This window comes from Antedon mediterranea, chromosome 7 (assembly GCF_964355755.1).
Source record: "Antedon mediterranea chromosome 7, ecAntMedi1.1, whole genome shotgun sequence".
NCBI lineage: Eukaryota > Metazoa > Echinodermata > Crinoidea > Comatulida > Antedonidae > Antedon > Antedon mediterranea.
Window position 1 is genome coordinate 27,787,787 of NC_092676.1, and position 16,168 is coordinate 27,803,954.

The 16,168-nt window shown below is 34.5% G+C and overlaps 3 protein-coding genes across 4 annotated transcripts; all 3 read left to right on the forward strand.

The window, feature by feature from the left end:
* Positions 1 to 449: 449 nt before the first annotated feature.
* On the forward strand, positions 450 to 4,980 carry LOC140054153 (glucoside xylosyltransferase 1-like). Its single transcript, XM_072099038.1, has 6 exons — positions 450 to 1,153; positions 1,372 to 1,513; positions 1,873 to 2,007; positions 2,439 to 2,781; positions 3,259 to 3,431; positions 4,157 to 4,980. The coding sequence occupies exons 1-6, from the start codon at positions 504 to 506 to the stop codon at positions 4,310 to 4,312; spliced, it is 1,599 nt and encodes a 532-aa protein (XP_071955139.1). The 5' UTR covers positions 450 to 503; the 3' UTR covers positions 4,313 to 4,980.
* A 242-nt stretch (positions 4,981 to 5,222) lies between these two features.
* On the forward strand, positions 5,223 to 8,153 carry LOC140055581 (uncharacterized). Its single transcript, XM_072100918.1, has one exon. The coding sequence runs from the start codon at positions 5,223 to 5,225 to the stop codon at positions 8,151 to 8,153; it is 2,931 nt and encodes a 976-aa protein (XP_071957019.1).
* A 1,216-nt stretch (positions 8,154 to 9,369) lies between these two features.
* LOC140054459 (peroxisomal leader peptide-processing protease-like) lies at positions 9,370 to 15,429 on the forward strand. Of its 2 annotated transcripts, none has more exons than XM_072099450.1 (9): positions 9,370 to 9,385; positions 9,907 to 10,464; positions 10,867 to 11,109; positions 11,522 to 11,685; positions 12,182 to 12,328; positions 12,548 to 12,703; positions 13,577 to 13,698; positions 13,876 to 14,062; positions 14,298 to 15,429. In XM_072099450.1, exons 2-9 carry the CDS (start codon positions 9,932 to 9,934, stop codon positions 14,393 to 14,395), a joined length of 1,650 nt encoding a protein of 549 aa, XP_071955551.1. In that variant the 5' UTR covers positions 9,370 to 9,385; positions 9,907 to 9,931; the 3' UTR covers positions 14,396 to 15,429. The 2 variants fall into 2 exon arrangements, with proteins under 2 accessions (XP_071955551.1, XP_071955550.1); XM_072099449.1 differs by lacking the exon at positions 9,370 to 9,385 and adding an exon at positions 9,391 to 9,450.
* The last annotated feature ends 739 nt before the right edge of the window (positions 15,430 to 16,168 follow it).

A 16,168-nucleotide genomic window follows, 5' to 3' on the forward strand; every position in this document is an offset into this window, starting at 1 on the left:
TGCATAAACGAACGTCTAAACCAATCAGTAAACACTTTCTTTTATGGGTAATTTTCATTCGTCGTGTTTCATTTGATATTCTGTGGAATGTTTGTTATTGCGGTGGGTGTACGTGCATATTTTGTATAAAACATTAATTGAAATTTTAAAAGACGGAGATATAATAATGGACAATTTAATATAATACATGGATATTTTGATATATAAGATATTTGAACTGCAGCGCTATGTAATAATTTATATCTATAATTTTAAAATAAATAGGATAATTGCAACTAGAGTGATTACGTAACAATTACTTTCAACAACTTTTGTCTAGAGGTCTCACTACTTCACGGTTACACACACCGTACCCACACACACCCACGTCAGCTTCCTGTGACGTAAAAGTCATTGAACTATATCCGCTCGACAAACATTTTGTCAACAGACTGAGAGTGTTTACTGGACCGGTTTTTGTTTTTTGGTTCGAAGGTTTTCCCTCTGTCGAAAAGTAGGTACGAATGTGGGACGTTGTTTCTCTCCACGTATCCTTCATGTTCTTCATTTGTCGAACACGGGGTTCTCGAAAACGCTGCAAAACTAGTATATATTTATTAACTTTTATTTCATTAGTTTTAGCTGGATTTTATGGGATTTACACTGGTGGTAGTGTGAAGCAAACGGACCGCGACACGCCTTTACGGCGAGTAGTGCAAGGTAGTAGGGACCATCATGTAGGCCCAGCCCAGGGCCTACCGCTACCACCTGAAGATCTGTTGCATAATAATCTTCAAAAAGAACAGAACATTAACAATATTTTTCAAAATAACAATGGTGTAAATAATCCAGAAAGATCATTAGATACAAATCAGGAAAAACATAAAATTTCTTTTGAAAGTGATGATAAATATCCTGGTTTTGATAAGCCATGGAAAAAGTTTCCAGATCCGATTATCCTTGAGCCACAAGAGATTGCTGCTCAGAATGTTGAAAATCAAGTTCATAACGCAGGCCTAGCAGCCCCACAAGTTAATAACGCAGGCCTTGATGCACCCCAAGTTCCTAAACAAGTGCCTGTTGCTGCCGCAAATGTCAATGCAGTGAAAAACGAAAGAGAAGTGAATCCAGAGATTGAGAAACCACCAGCAAGGAGCTATGTTGTTGATCATAGGTAAATTGTTGTTTTATATCACCCCATCTCAAACCACAGTCCTACTCTTCCCCCTTTTTATGCAGAATTATTAATAAATTAACGCGTATTATATACTTTGGTTGACCTCATCAAATCCATGTTCAATATTTATTCAGCGATCCATGTTCTAATGTGACTAAAAATTATACAATACAACTTTATAAATTTGTGAATATTTAAATTTCTTTTTCAAATAGAATCCATGTTGCTGTTGTGTGCTGCGGCGACAGATCAGAGGAAACGGTAGTGATGTTGAAAACTGCAGTTATAAACACACAACAAAAACTTGTCTTTCATATATTTGCTGAAGAGGAGTTAAAACCAGGCTTATCACAAATGGTAAGATTACAAGTAGTCATTTTTTTCATATTACAGTATATAACCAGTTTCGAATAGAGGAGGATATTTGTGTATATGGTGGTGTCTATGGCACCAACATTTTTGCATTTTTTTTCCTCTTGAGTTCGGGGATAGCGCAAGGGGAATGCATGCCCCTTCCCCATATGACAGCTAAAATATGAAATACATTTAACAGAATATTACTTAGTGCTCCTCTGTTAAAAAAATTACTGGATGTACCCATGTAGTATATTATAAAAGGCCTAATAATATACTATAAAATTTTATTTGAGAATCAAAATGTGTGTTGTGCAATATTAATATCTTATCATACACTACTTTATATTGTTATGTTACAGCTGGAATCTTGGCCAGTTTCTTTCCAAGCAAAGATGGAGTACATGCTTCACTCGATTCAGTTCCCTAAAGGTGAAAACCCAGAAGAATGGAAGAAAATGTTTAAAACATGTGCAACACAGAGGCTCTTTTTACCTGTAAGCAGAAACATGTGATGTAAAAAAAAACCAAAAAGGTGGCTAATATCCCAGGGTGGGCTTATAAACAAGGATGGAAATTCTTGCCACAAAACAAGTCTAGAAATGAATGAGGAAAATAAATATGAGGAACATCTTAAAATATGATTAAACAGAATATTTTGCACCTTTAAAACAACTTTTTTATTATTATGTATTTTTTCAAACTACAAGAATTGTGCCTTTGCTGCAAAAGAGAAAACAATAAATTATTATTATTAACACCAGTGTGGAATTACAAGACAGGGCTTATTTACACAAGGATGGGGTTGTTATACCACATTAAAAAAAACTCAAAAGGGTTGCTTATATCCCAGAATGGGCTTATATACAAGGATGGCTTACACTACATTAGTATGTGAGTATCATTGATTTTCATCTTTATCTTTCAGGACATTTTAAAAGATGTTGATTCGTTGTTGTATGTGGACACAGACATCCTGTTCATCCAGCCGTTGGATGCAATTTGGTCATTTTTTAAAGAGTTCAACGCAACGCAAATAGCAGCACTAACTCCTGAGCATGAAATAAAAAACATTGGGTGGTACAACCGCTTCGCCCGTCATCCTTATTATGGCATGACCGGCCTGAATTCAGGCGTTATGCTCATGAATCTAACGAGGATGCGCGCGTTTGGATGGACGCAAAAAATAGTGCCTATATATCGTGAATACAAGATGAAAATCACATGGGGTGATCAAGATTTAATTAATATTTTATTTCATTTTCATCCAGGTAAGTTTCTGTTCTGTTTATATTTATAGTGTGCTATGTGATGTGCATTGTATACAGTATTCTGTCTGCAGCTCTGTCTGCACTATCAAACTCTATGTGAGAAATAAATGTGATGTGCCCATATATGGACATGATGATGTCATATCACTACCATATTTTGGCATATCACTACCATATTTGGGCATATCACACTTTTTTTTGTCAAACTAGTTTGATAGTGTAGACTGCTTGAAATGACTGTGAAATGAATGAGGGGTCATTTTTAGCACTCACATTTAGCACTTAGCATTCAACTCCTATTCAGGAGACACCTATTAATGGGATACTTGTTGGATCCCAAAGATGTCCTCTTTATACTAAAGCGTGAGGATGTAAGCACAGAAGGTTTAATAGACGGAGCTTTATACTTGCTGATGGTTAAAAAAGGGCAAGTCCAATAATTAGGATCACTACTTGTACCAAAATATCATTTTTCAGATCGTGTATTCGTTTATCCGTGTGAGTGGAACTTTCGACCGGATCACTGCATGTACACCAACAATTGTCATCGGATAAATGATCATGGAATCGCAGTGATTCACGGTAACCGGGGCGTGTATCACAACGAAAAACAGTGGCCGTTTAGGATGATATATGAAAGTTTTTTAAATGTAAGTAATGCAACTTGCCCTTTCTGTGTGTTTATGTGAAAAGTGGTACATATTACAATTAGTTGTTGCAGTGGAGCTGTTGAATGGTTGTTAACATGCTTGCCTTCCAATCCCAATGTCCGGGGTTCAATTCTGACCTGGTCAATTGTTCTAAATTCTTTGGTATTTGAAAATCCTTAGTATAATTACAGTTCACTGTCAAATAACAAGAGTGAATGGTTTATTTCATATTTAAAACAACTAAAAAATAACTGTAACCGATTTGTTTTTCTTCAGACAATAGAATCCTACAGTACATTTAATGCTGAATATTTTGACATTCAGCAGCTCACTTTACTAGTTAGTTTAAATACACAAAGCATTACATTGTTCAAAGGTCAAAGGTCAAATTAATGTTTTTTTAATAAATAACCATATCTTACGAGTAGTGTTATAATTTTTAGAACAGTAAAAAAATAAATTTTAGTTGAGTTATATTCAGCATAGTATCATTATGTAAGCGCCAGGCATTTTGACAATATTTTATAGAATTAATGAAAGTTCTGGCCATGTACATGATAATTTCATTTGTGAGTAAAATATAGATTTATTGCGACCTTATTATGCCAAAAATAAAGGTTATTCGAAAATTAAGAATACAGAGTGTATGAACAGACAGATGCTAGCAAAAATAACTACTAAATAAAAAAAAAAACAAACATTATTGAATACTTCTTTTTTTTCAGTATCAATTAGGAACGACAACAGCAATGCACCTAATTCAACCTTTACAACGAAAATTATCAGAACCAAAATCTATAAATTTATATTGTGGAAAAACGTTAATTCAACCTTTGGTGTCCACACTAAGAAAAGCATGTCAAGAAAACAATAACTTATAATTAATAAGGTGGTAGGTATAACAATGATTTATAGATATAAATGATTTATGAAGGTGGTGTGGTGGTGGTAGGTATTGGGAGAAAAGATGGTGGAGGTTTAAAATCATGTGTTTTTAACAAAATAATTGGATATTTTTCATGAATGCTAAATATGAGTCTCCCTCTTTTCAGTCCACAATTGCTTGGTGGACTGTAGCAATTTGGTTCTAAAAATAAATAAAAATTGTCAAATAAAGCTGAACGTGCAATATAACCATTAAATATCACTTTTTCCATTAGTAAATTCTATATTGAACAGCACATGATACAAAATAACCAATGAAATGGCAAGACAGTGTTATAACACAAAATAATTAACAAATGAAAATCTAATTACACAAGAGATTGATAGATTAATGATTGATCATTACTAAATAAAACAATATTAAAATGAGACCAAATGAAATTTGCATTCCATGTGGTGAATGAATTATAATACAGAATTAGATTTCTAAAGACAAAGTAATTAAAGTAATTATTGAAACATTGTAAAATATTTACAATAAGGATTATATACTTTTTATATTACATATTTATCTTGGATTGTGAATGACGACTGCCCTACTTAAGCTCTGTCTACGCTCAAACTTTATGTGTTAACAAAATGTGATGTCCCCATATATGGACATGATGATCAAGCTGCAGCCATCACGTTTTTCTTGTTCGCTCTTCGCTTTCTTCTTTTTTTTTGTGTGTTTTTTGTTCGTAGCCCCTTTTTTGATGTAATTTGATGATTTTTGATGTTAGTAACTGTTCCCGATTGTGCTGTCTCGTTTTTATAGTCTTGTGAACTGTTTTTTACGTGTTATATACTCTCCGACCAACAATCTGCAACATAGGCTAGGCTACCCCGCTTCCGTTGGCCGCTACAATGTGCAAGCAGAATTCCACCGGCACTCGCTATGATGAGTTAACAACATCCGGAAGCGTGATCAGAGCTAGGCATAGGCCTAGAGGAAGGAGAGCAGGGCGGAAAGTACGGCGCATGATTCCAGTCATATTCAATGTTTTCCCGATTGAATCTAAACGGCCTCACATCATTTATAGAACCCCTGTGAGAACTGTCATTCATATCGCTACTTCAACAAAGCAGGATAACAATAGGCTCACGATAGAGAAGAATATTAAGCAACAACATTTGCCTAATTTTTTAGTAACGAACGCCCAATCGCTGATCAATAAGCGTGATGAATTTCATCTGTTGATGAATAAGGAATCAGTTAATGTTGGTATAATTACTGAGAGCTGGTTTTCTACCACCCACCATCAAGACCAACTGGACATACCTGGTTATGCCTTATTCTCCAAATGTCGTGAAGACCGACGTGGGGGTGGAGTAGCAATCTACAGCAAAGATGGCCTCAATGCTCAAGAACTTAAGGTTGCAGCCCCCCCTGAGTTGGAGATTCTTTGGATCAAACTAAGAGGCACCAGACTACCTAGAGGACTATCGCAAATTGTAGTGTGTGGTATATATATAGTCACAGATTCACCACATCAACAGTTATTGAAAGAACATCTAATCAACACAATTGATGAAATTCGCACACGGTCCCCAGATACCGGATTTTGCATAGCTGGTGATTTCAACCGTATGGTAATTGGTGACATTCTTAAAGGCAACGATTTTCGTCAAATTGTTAAATTTAACACGCGTAATAATGCTGTTCTTGATCTAATCATTACAAATATGGATGACACGTTTTATACAGCACCATCTGCATTAGCGCCTATTGGTATGAGCGATCATGTGTGTGTACTATGGAAACCAAAGATCAGACCGCGACTCAACTCTACAAAGAACATAGTGGTTCGTCCATTTTATGAATCAAGAAAATGTGAGTTTGGAAGATGGTTATTAACACAGGATTGGCTTGAGGTGATCAATAGCGCTTCTACTCAAGACAAAATGGACGCTCTTTATAACATTTTGAACAGTGCAATAGATAAGTATTTTCCGACAAAAAAAGTAAAAATACACTGTGCTGATAGACCCTGGATAACTAATTGCATTAGAGACCTAATAGCTAAGAGGCAGACTGCTTTTGCTAGGGGGGACACAACACTTTTTAAGAAGTTACGAAATAAAGTAAAACGAGAAATTGAATTGGCCAAAACTAAGTATTTTTCAACTAGAATAAGACACCTACGGCACAATGACCCACGAAAATGGCACTCGCAAATTAAAGATTTAACATCATCTAAAATGGGTCGAGATCTAAATATTAATGTTACAGACATATCCGCCTCTGATCACATAGGTATCGCTAATGCAATTAATTCCCAGTTTGCTAGCATTAATAATGACATACCCCCACTAGACTATTGTATTTTACCGGCATATTTGCCATGTAACAGCCCTGCACCGCAAGTTAAAGAATGGGAGGTTTATAATAAGTTAAGAAAAACCAACCCGCATAAATCAGTAGGACCTGATAAAATACCACCCTTAATTCTTAAAGAGTTTGCCCTTGAGTTAAGTGAACCCCTCACTAATATTTTAAATTGCTCATTTAGGGAAGGAAGTCTCCCGACCCAATGGAAATCTGCTGTGACTGTTCCTATCCCCAAGGTACATCCACCAAAAATTGATAAGTTAAGACCTATCTCGTTAACATCTGCCTTTGCAAAAGTGGCAGAGCAATTTGTTTGTGAATGGGTGGTATCTGATATCCAGAATAAATTAGATGTAAGACAGTATGGCAATGTCAAAGGGGCATCAACTAGCCACTACTTAGTACGTCTAGTTCATGATATGTGTGCTGCAGCTGAGGAGGCTCATAACATAGGGACGGTTGTCCTTACGGACTTCACTAAGGCCTTTGATCGAATTGAACACAACACCTTAATCAATAAAATCATCGACATTGGAGTCCGTAGGTCTATCGTCCCTTGGATTTGTAGCTTCCTCAGCTGCAGAGAACAATGTGTAAAATATAACAACTCCCTATCAAGTGCTATCACGTTAAAAGCTGGTGTCCCCCAGGGGACCAAACTTGGTCCCATTGCATTTCAAATCATGATCAATGATGCTGTTAAGGGTGCTAAAACGAATGCTTTAAAATACGTTGATGACCTATCTGTTTATGAAAATCGTAAGATAACACAACCAGGTCACTTGCAGCATGATCTTAATGAGTTTCATGATTGGTGTAAAAGGAATATTATGGACCTGAACCCTGCTAAATGCCAGGCACTACAAATATGTTTTAGTAAAAGGAATATTCCTGAAAATAAAATTTATATCGGGGGTAACGAACTAGCATTTGTCACTCATGCTAAAATACTTGGAGTCACGTTACAAAATAACTTAAAATGGGATAAGCATATTGGGGATATTGTCCTCAAGGCTAATAGGAAGCTTTTTATTTTAAGGAGTCTAAAGAAATTTGGCTTCAACCCTGATGAACTATGCTCTGTCTACTGCGGGTATATTAGACCCCTCCTTGAATATGCCGATGTTGTATGGCACCCCGGCTTAACCAAATCGCTTAGCAACTCTATAGAATCTGTCCAACGCAGAGCATGCCGTACCATATTGGGAAGGGATTTTAGTTCGTATGACAAAGCTCTAAAGGTCTGTAACATCTCATCCCTTACTGATAGGAGAATAGCTCACAGTCTCAAATTTGCCAAGGGAATATCTCAGACTGTTCATTCTGCCGATCTTTTACCGGTGACACGGTTTGAAAGTCATGGGAGGTTGCTCCGTAATAGTAATAACATTTCACAATTACCATCCAGAACCGCCCGTTTCAGTAACAGCCCAATCCCTTATTTTATCCGCCTGCTTAACGCCTGATTTTCACTCATTTTTGTATAATTTATTATTTTGTATGTTTCTATTTTGTATATTTTTATTGGTCTTGGTACATGCATGTAAAAGTTACCCACAATCTGGCCTTTGGCCACTAGTGGTAACTTGTGGCATGGTGGTGTCTAATGTTTTTTTTTTTGATGTTTTATATGAAATAAAAGAATAATAATAAATAATATCACTACCATAGTTGAGCATATCACTACCATATTTGGGCACATCACATGTTTTTTGTCAAAGTAGTTTGACATTGTATTCTATAAAATGTTTTTACACTTATTTTTATGTATAAAAATTTATTTATATTTTGCTAAAAGTGTGAATCTTCAATGTATATATTATGTGGTGAAGGGGTGTGTGTGTTGCAAAAAAATTAACATTCCATTTGTATGTTATAAATATTGTTTAATACTTTGTTTATTGTTTTTTTTTAACTTTGAATAAAAATGTATTGTGTTAAGCTCTGTCTACATTATCAATCTAGTTTGACAAAAAAAGTGTGATGTGCCTAAATATGGTAGTGATATACCCAAATATGGTAGTGATATGTACATCATATCCTTATATATTTTTTTGTCACATAAAGTTTGATAGTGGAGACAGGGTTTTACGAGGAGTTTTGAATTTACCCTCAGTTGTCATTGAGGTCATTGAACGCCGCCGTTGACCTACGTACTCGCATTTTGTCATACAAAATGAATGCAAACATCTCATTGATGACTTGTCTTTAGTGAATAGTAGGTGTCCTCGGCATGCTAGTGTAAACAATTGCTTTCAGTCAACCAAGCTTTTAGATGTGAATATGTATAAGAAAATATAATGTAGTATTACGTAATAAATAAATTTGATTTATTATATGAAACGTAATAATTGTATTTGAGAATAAGAATAATAAATATTTATTAGACATGTTTCAGGGTTAGAAATGATGCAACTTTATTATTAAAAGACATTAAAACAATGTATGTTTGTTTACCTTTTATTGAAGCTCTGTCTACACTATCAAACTTTATGTGACATAAAAATGTGATATGGACATGATGATGTCATATCACTACCATATTTTTGGATAAATCACTATAATATTTGGGCACATCACACTTTACACATGTTGCACCGCAAGATTTCAATTGCTCAACTATAGAGGACGACAAACTGAAACACTGACTCGCTCGGGCTCGACTCACAAGCGAGTGGTGGCGCTGTTTTTATTTACGGTAAATGTCATACTTGTTATTACTTTGTTTAGTTCATATTTACAAGGACAGAGATAAGAAGAAGGGTACGTTAGGTAGTAGGATAGCCTGCACTATGTAGGCTTCTATTCTACAACACTGTATTAGCTTGTTGGGCGCTAAATTGTTGGAGGCTGCTTACATATTCTAGCGCCACTGTAGCTAGGCCTAGCTAGGCCCAGGCCTAACTAGTGAGGCCTATCTATCCCATCCTTCCAGGCGGTCAGTGTACGCATTCAACGCCATAAAACATCACTAATCACAGAGGGCGGTCTTCAGTTTTGGAATAAATTTTTAAAATAACATTTTATATTTATTATAGAGATAGTACAGTAGATTATTATGTCTAGATCTAGGCCTAGCATATATATATATATATAGGAATCGTGCCTAGATTCTTGGGCAAAATGAATCCTACTGTCTGCTGCTGGTTGCATATGGATGTATGCGAAATATTAATTTATGTGATTTTTTTTACATTTTTCTTCACTTAAAAATTACAGAATGGTCGAGTTTAAGAAATGAAAAATGCAGTGTGACGAGAACTGTATAGTTTTAGTCGACCGACTAGAATCGTCTTTATCATTAATCTCAGCCGATTCGTCGTCAAACTTCCCAAGTAACAGTCAAAGCGGTATACTTGTAGACTACGAAAATGGATTTGTCATCACCAGTGCGGTACTCTTCTCATCCAAAATCGATAAACAAAAGTTGGCAAATAATTTGATCAAATGTTCAAAAGATTTTGAAACAATTAAGATAACAGTTATCCTTCAAAACAAATGTTGTAAAAACGATCAAAAAGAATTTATTTCTGTTGCGGGGAAGTTGATGTTAATATGGAGTTGCATGGAGTTTCAAAATGTTATGACGACACATTTTTCAGAAAGAGACGGCTGGCAATTTGAAAAATATCAGGAGAATGAGATTTTGAAAGAGAGGTCAAAAAATTCACTAATAGAACCAGTAAGCTTAAAGTCAGAATTTGAGGAAAATGAAAACATAAATTTACTGTTCTGGTTTGCTTTGATAAAACTAGACTATAATGAAAAAATAAAAAGGTAGGTAAAACATTTTCAAATTATAAAATGTTTCTATAGGTCTTTGGCCTACCTCATTATTTATTTCTGTCTTTTCCATGATAACAATATTAGTATCAGTGGCAGTGACTTAAAATTGAAAATTGTCCATAGAAAGGCAAGCAAATAGAGAAAAAAATAAAATTGTATTTACTTTGTTTTAAAATTTTGTATGAAAGTTAAGCTCTGTCTGCACTATAAAACTAGTTTGACAAAAAAAGCATGATGTGCCCAAATATGGTAGTGATATAATGACCAAATAGGGTAGTGATATGAAATCATCATGTCCATATATGGACACATCACATTTTTTTGTCGCATAAAGTTTGATAATGTAGACAGAGCTTTATTCACAAGGTCTTGTGGTATTATTTATTGTTTTAGGTTTGGGAACCAAGTAACACATTACTATCCATCGGTGAACCTTCGTCAGGGTGACGCCTTACTAGCGAGTGGTACACCGTTCGGTGCTCTCTGCCCACCAGTTTTCATGAACAGCGTGAGCATGGGAATTGTGTCGAATTTAGCCGGAAAGAAAAACACACTGATAATGACAGACGCCAGAGTGATGCCAGGTTCAGAGGGAGCAGGTGTGTATGTACTTCCACATGGGGATATAAACAAAAGGTTTGACAAAATATAATATTAACTAAATAAATTTATTAAAATTGACATATTTAAACTGAAATTCATAATGCTGTTTATTCAATTCGATAAAAAGATATATTACATAGGAGCCCGAAGGTTAAATTGCAAAATATACTACAATTATTTAGTTAAAAAACTTTTTTTAAATATTACAATACCATCAAAAGAATACAAGAATACAACCAATCCAATAAAAAAATAGTTTAAATCTGGATAAAAGAGACGCACAAAAGCACAACAGGATAATAATAAAATAGAAAGTTGCACAGGATTCACTGAACCACAAGGATAAAGACAGTACAAAAAACTGTAACAAAAAACAGATATGCACAAATCTATCTCCACTCCTTTGATATTATGTTTGTCGCTAAACGTCTTGTGTAATTTCTAGAAAGCTCGCAGCAATGATTGTCAGTCCTGTATCTTGGAAATCTGATGAATGGATTGGTCTAACTCTTGCAGTCTCTATCTCCGCTCTTTTAGACTCGTTACAAACTCATCTACAGTTACCTCATAATTTGTTGATGCCTGCGGTTGATGCTGAAGTCAACCAAGGTATGATGTTTTCATTTAACTTTGAACCTCACATAATAATATACTTTCTGAATTAAACTGGTCTGCGGTATGTGTGTGGAACCATTGGTTTGAAAAACGGGTTAAACCAGCTCCTGAATATAAGTAAGGAAAGAGCTGAACCACAAGACCACAGTCCCACTTTGGTGGCAAAAAGTATCCTAAAAGTTTAATGTCTATAGCAAACAAATTGGGCATAATATCTGTATATTGTGGCAACCCGAGGTCAGGCAATTATACAGAGAACATGTTTTACAATACAAGAGATGCCGAGTTGATAATTAAAGACAGAGCATACACAAAATGGCTTAGTTGTAAATTGTTATTTAATGTGTTATTCAATATAATTATAGTCAACATTACAATTACACTTCTTCCACCACCTTCTCTCTCCGCCTTCTCATCCTATACTTGCATCTTTCCTTCAAGATACCTTGGTCAATTTAAAATGCAATGCCAACATTTATTTTACTTCTAGCTTGCTGGACATCTGAAATTATGAATGCTATCAACTCTGTGGTATATGTTCAGGTTGGATCAATATGGGGATCAGGGGTTATAATTGATGGGGTCAAAGGTTATGTATTGACCTGTCGTCATGTAGTGAGGAGCAGTAAAAGAGGAGGTTGGTATTCCATTGTTTTATAAGTACAGTTTTTATAGTAAGAAAATAACTGGTTACTTTAATTTTTTTTAAACATGAAAAATTCCAATAACCAGTTCATTAGCATTCTCAAATTAAAACTGTCAAAAACACCCAATTGATTAAATGAAACTCATTTTCTGGTTGTTATACTGGAGCTTTTGGCATCCACAATTCATTTGAAACTTTTTGTATTTTCAGTAAGAATATTCAGTCGGTACCCTAGCCCAAGGTGGCTAGCAGCTGATGTGGTCTTCTCTACCTGCCCTAGTTCCCCTCTAGATTTGGCTCTGCTCAAGCTACAGAATTGTCCAAAAGGCCTACCAGCGGTGAAGACCTCAACAGATGCCTCTAAAGGTATTTCTTCAATTTCAGAATACATTGTATATGATTCATTGGTACAGTTTTTGTATGTGGGCCTCATCAATTTTTAGTTAAATTCAATCCATTTAATTTTTCTTAACCATCACAACAAACAGAATCTTACTATGACATACAAATAGATCACATTTCTTTTTGTATATTTTATATCGTCATACATCAATACTATAATCACATATTAACCAGATTTAAATTCTGTGCATATTAAATTAATTGATTGGGTTGCTTCACATAAAGACCATTAATAATAACTAAACGATTTTGCTTGTAAATTTCTAATTAATGAGGAAAACGTGTATCGTAGAAAATGATTTAGTATATATTACAGTAGAATAATTACCATTTCTGTTCCTCAATCTTGGCATCATAAAGCTTGGTTCCCACTAGAACGTAACGCAAGGACGTAAACGCAACGCAAGCGTTTTAACCAATGACAAGTGAAGTTATAGACAGTTAGCAATCAAAAGCGAATAAGCCATCGCTTGTGATTGGTCAGTTCACTTGCGTTGCGTTACGTCCTTGCGTTGCGTCGCTATGGGAACCACGCTTTACTAAGTCTATTGCAGTTACTGTAGTTAACTTTATTTACTGTTTTATGCAATTTTGTAATCATAAGCACCTCATAAACTTTATATTTTTTATTAACTACATTATAAACTACATAAAAAAAAATCACTACATTACTGCAGTAACAAAATATAGTTACTGCAGTACTGTAACTGCAGTAGATTAAATTTTGACATGAAATTCTTTTTTTCTTTTTTTGGTGAAATTCTGTAATAGATATGTGTGATAATTCATAATTGATTATTATTGAAGTAAAGTTGTTTTTTTGTTGTTATTTATCAGGTCAGAGGGTGATTGCGGTCGGTCACGCTCTGTTTAGTTTTGAGTTACAAAATCAGCCATCCGTTACATCAGGTGTCGTGTCAAACACTGTCACGTATAAAGATGAACTTGTTATGATACAGGTAAAAAGGAAATTATGATTTTAACCAATCAACTGAATTGATTTTAAACAGCAATCATGATTTTAACCAGTCAAAACTTTATTTTCAACCTAGTTTTGATAAATTTCTAATTTATTTTATTTTTATTTATTTTCTTATTTTTTTGGAAGGATAACACTGTCCTTTATTTATTTTCAGTCTACGTGTGCTGTACATGGTGGTGCGAGTGGTGGCGCCCTACTATGTGCGGAAACGGGACAATTTATCGGCATCATTGCAAGTAATTCAAGAGACATTGAGAACAACGCATCATTTCCACATGTTAATTTTAGCATACCAACTGCTATGTTCTGGTTTCCTATTACATCTTATATAAGCAGCAAAGGTAAGTATATTACTATACAACTTTCTGTGTTGTGATAGCTTCCGTTACCACCCCAATTAAAAAAATTCCCTTTCTTATATTTTCTTTGCTTTTTCTAGAACAAAATATTATATTATATGGTGTATTTTTTTGCCTCTTGTATGTTTAGCACTTTTGTTCTCCATGACTCGTATTTTTTTTTGTTAAATACAAAAAATGCGCAATATTCGGATAAAAAATCTTTGATTACTTACAGACTCCAGTGTTCTTGAATCGTTAACAAAAACTGAAGTAGAAATAAAACACTTATGGCAACTTGATGCTTCAAAAATCAACATTATGAGTAAACTATGAGGTCAAAGTTGACTATGAGGTCAAATTCGACAATGAGGTCAAATTCGACTATGTCAAACTAGACTATGAGGTCAAAGTTGACTATGATAAAGTTGATTATAAGATCAAAGTTAACTATGATTATGATTTTATCATCAGTGGAAACATTCACATTTGTTTAATTTCAATTTACAAAGAAAATTGTCTTGCTCTGAGAGATAAAATAATGATAAAAACAAGTTACAAAAATACATTCACTTCTGATGATTTTTTTGTTTGAAACTGGACATATTATCAGGATTTTTACATTTTAGCAACACAGAATGCATTAATTCAGTCATGGTGATGGAGATGGAATGGAGATAATTAATTTTTAATTAACAAATAATATATTGAATTATATGATCATTTTACGAGGAAATTTCCGGGTGATTAATTATATTTGTAAAGTGGATAAATTTCAGGTTATATATAATATATATAATTATGGAAACAGTTGTATAACATTTAAGCTAAGTTCCCACAAGAGAGCACAAGTAATGTGACCAATCACGATGAATTATTCAAACTCCCCATTGGTCAACATTCGATAAAACAGCAAATAGTGATACTTGTAAGTTGACCTCGTCATCCAATTTTTAATATTTTTCGTTTATTTATTTTGTTTTTGGTGTAAATCTAAATTGAAAATGTAAGGTTAAATATTACCTTTCGTGCAATACAGCATTTGATGACGAAAAAGCAACACGAATGAGTCGGAATTAATATAATAAATAAAGTATTTCACAGCAATTATAAACACATATACGTATTAAGTGATGGTGTGTCATTAAATCTGTTGGTAAGCTTTTTAATGTTGTCGTGCTTGTATCCCTGGAGTAACATTTTCGTACGATCCCACACTGTCTGTGCATGAGCAGCGGAGTATTCAAACTAATGAGTCACTCTATCGACAGATTAAAAGCAAACGTTGTTTAGCTTCGATAATGCTTGACAGTTTATGGTAATTGTACCACGGAATAACGTGTGAAAACGTGCTAGAAATTACAAAGTTAAGAACGTGCTGGTATCTTTGGAGACGTTCCGTGCTATGATTTGGTAGTACGCAGTATATGAGTAGTTTAATTTTATTATAAACTATCGAATAAGCGGAGCATAAAATTTCTGAAATGCGTTGAAATACGCGCGCTGAAATACACTCCACCCAGGCCCATTCCCCCACCCATTCCTCAACCTCCCCCAGCGAATTCCACTAGGCGAATTTGTTCGCGCGAATCGAAGGCGTCAGCTAATACGCATGCGTAGAGAAAGATTTGGAAGATGTAAACATGAATACACATGCGTACAAGCTGGCGCGTTCGATTCGCGCGAACAAATTCGCCTAGTGGAAAATCGGCTTAACACATGAAATTAAAACAAAAACATCACCTAATTTTATTTATATTGTACAGGTACGTATTTTATCATAATTAGGTACGTCAACGTACTTTCGCATTTCTAATAATCGCGACAGTGCATGCGTACTTTTTACATTTAATAAGCTTTGGCGAGCTTTAGTTTTGCGTGTTATTATTAAAGAATGTCCCCCTAAAAAATTAATCAAACATTTTTTTTGGAATATGCCATTTTAATGTCACATAAGAGTTATTCTCTTTGACCAAAAACTGGATCGAACAAAAAATTATTTACCTGAAAAAAAGTAATTTAAAGCAAAAAAATACTTAATTGTATCAGATGGTTTTTAGTTTAAATTAACCCGTTTATTTTGTCTTTTTATAGAGGCCTAAAGTGAAA

Excerpts from the sequence above, each read along its gene's own strand:
- LOC140054153 (XM_072099038.1), top strand. The coding sequence starts at position 504 with ATGTGGGACGTTGTTTCTCTCCACGTATCCTTCATGTTCTTCATTTGT. Across the intron at positions 2,008-2,438 it reads CACAGAGGCTCTTTTTACCT|GACATTTTAAAAGATGTTGA; the intron begins GTAAGCAGAAAC and ends TTTATCTTTCAG. Across the intron at positions 3,432-4,156 it reads TATATGAAAGTTTTTTAAAT|TATCAATTAGGAACGACAAC; the intron begins GTAAGTAATGCA and ends CTTTTTTTTCAG.
- LOC140055581 (XM_072100918.1), top strand. The coding sequence starts at position 5,223 with ATGTGCAAGCAGAATTCCACCGGCACTCGCTATGATGAGTTAACAACA.
- LOC140054459 (XM_072099450.1), top strand. The coding sequence starts at position 9,932 with ATGCAGTGTGACGAGAACTGTATAGTTTTAGTCGACCGACTAGAATCG. Across the intron at positions 11,110-11,521 it reads CATGGGGATATAAACAAAAG|AAAGCTCGCAGCAATGATTG; the intron begins GTTTGACAAAAT and ends TGTAATTTCTAG. Across the intron at positions 13,699-13,875 it reads ATGAACTTGTTATGATACAG|TCTACGTGTGCTGTACATGG; the intron begins GTAAAAAGGAAA and ends ATTTATTTTCAG.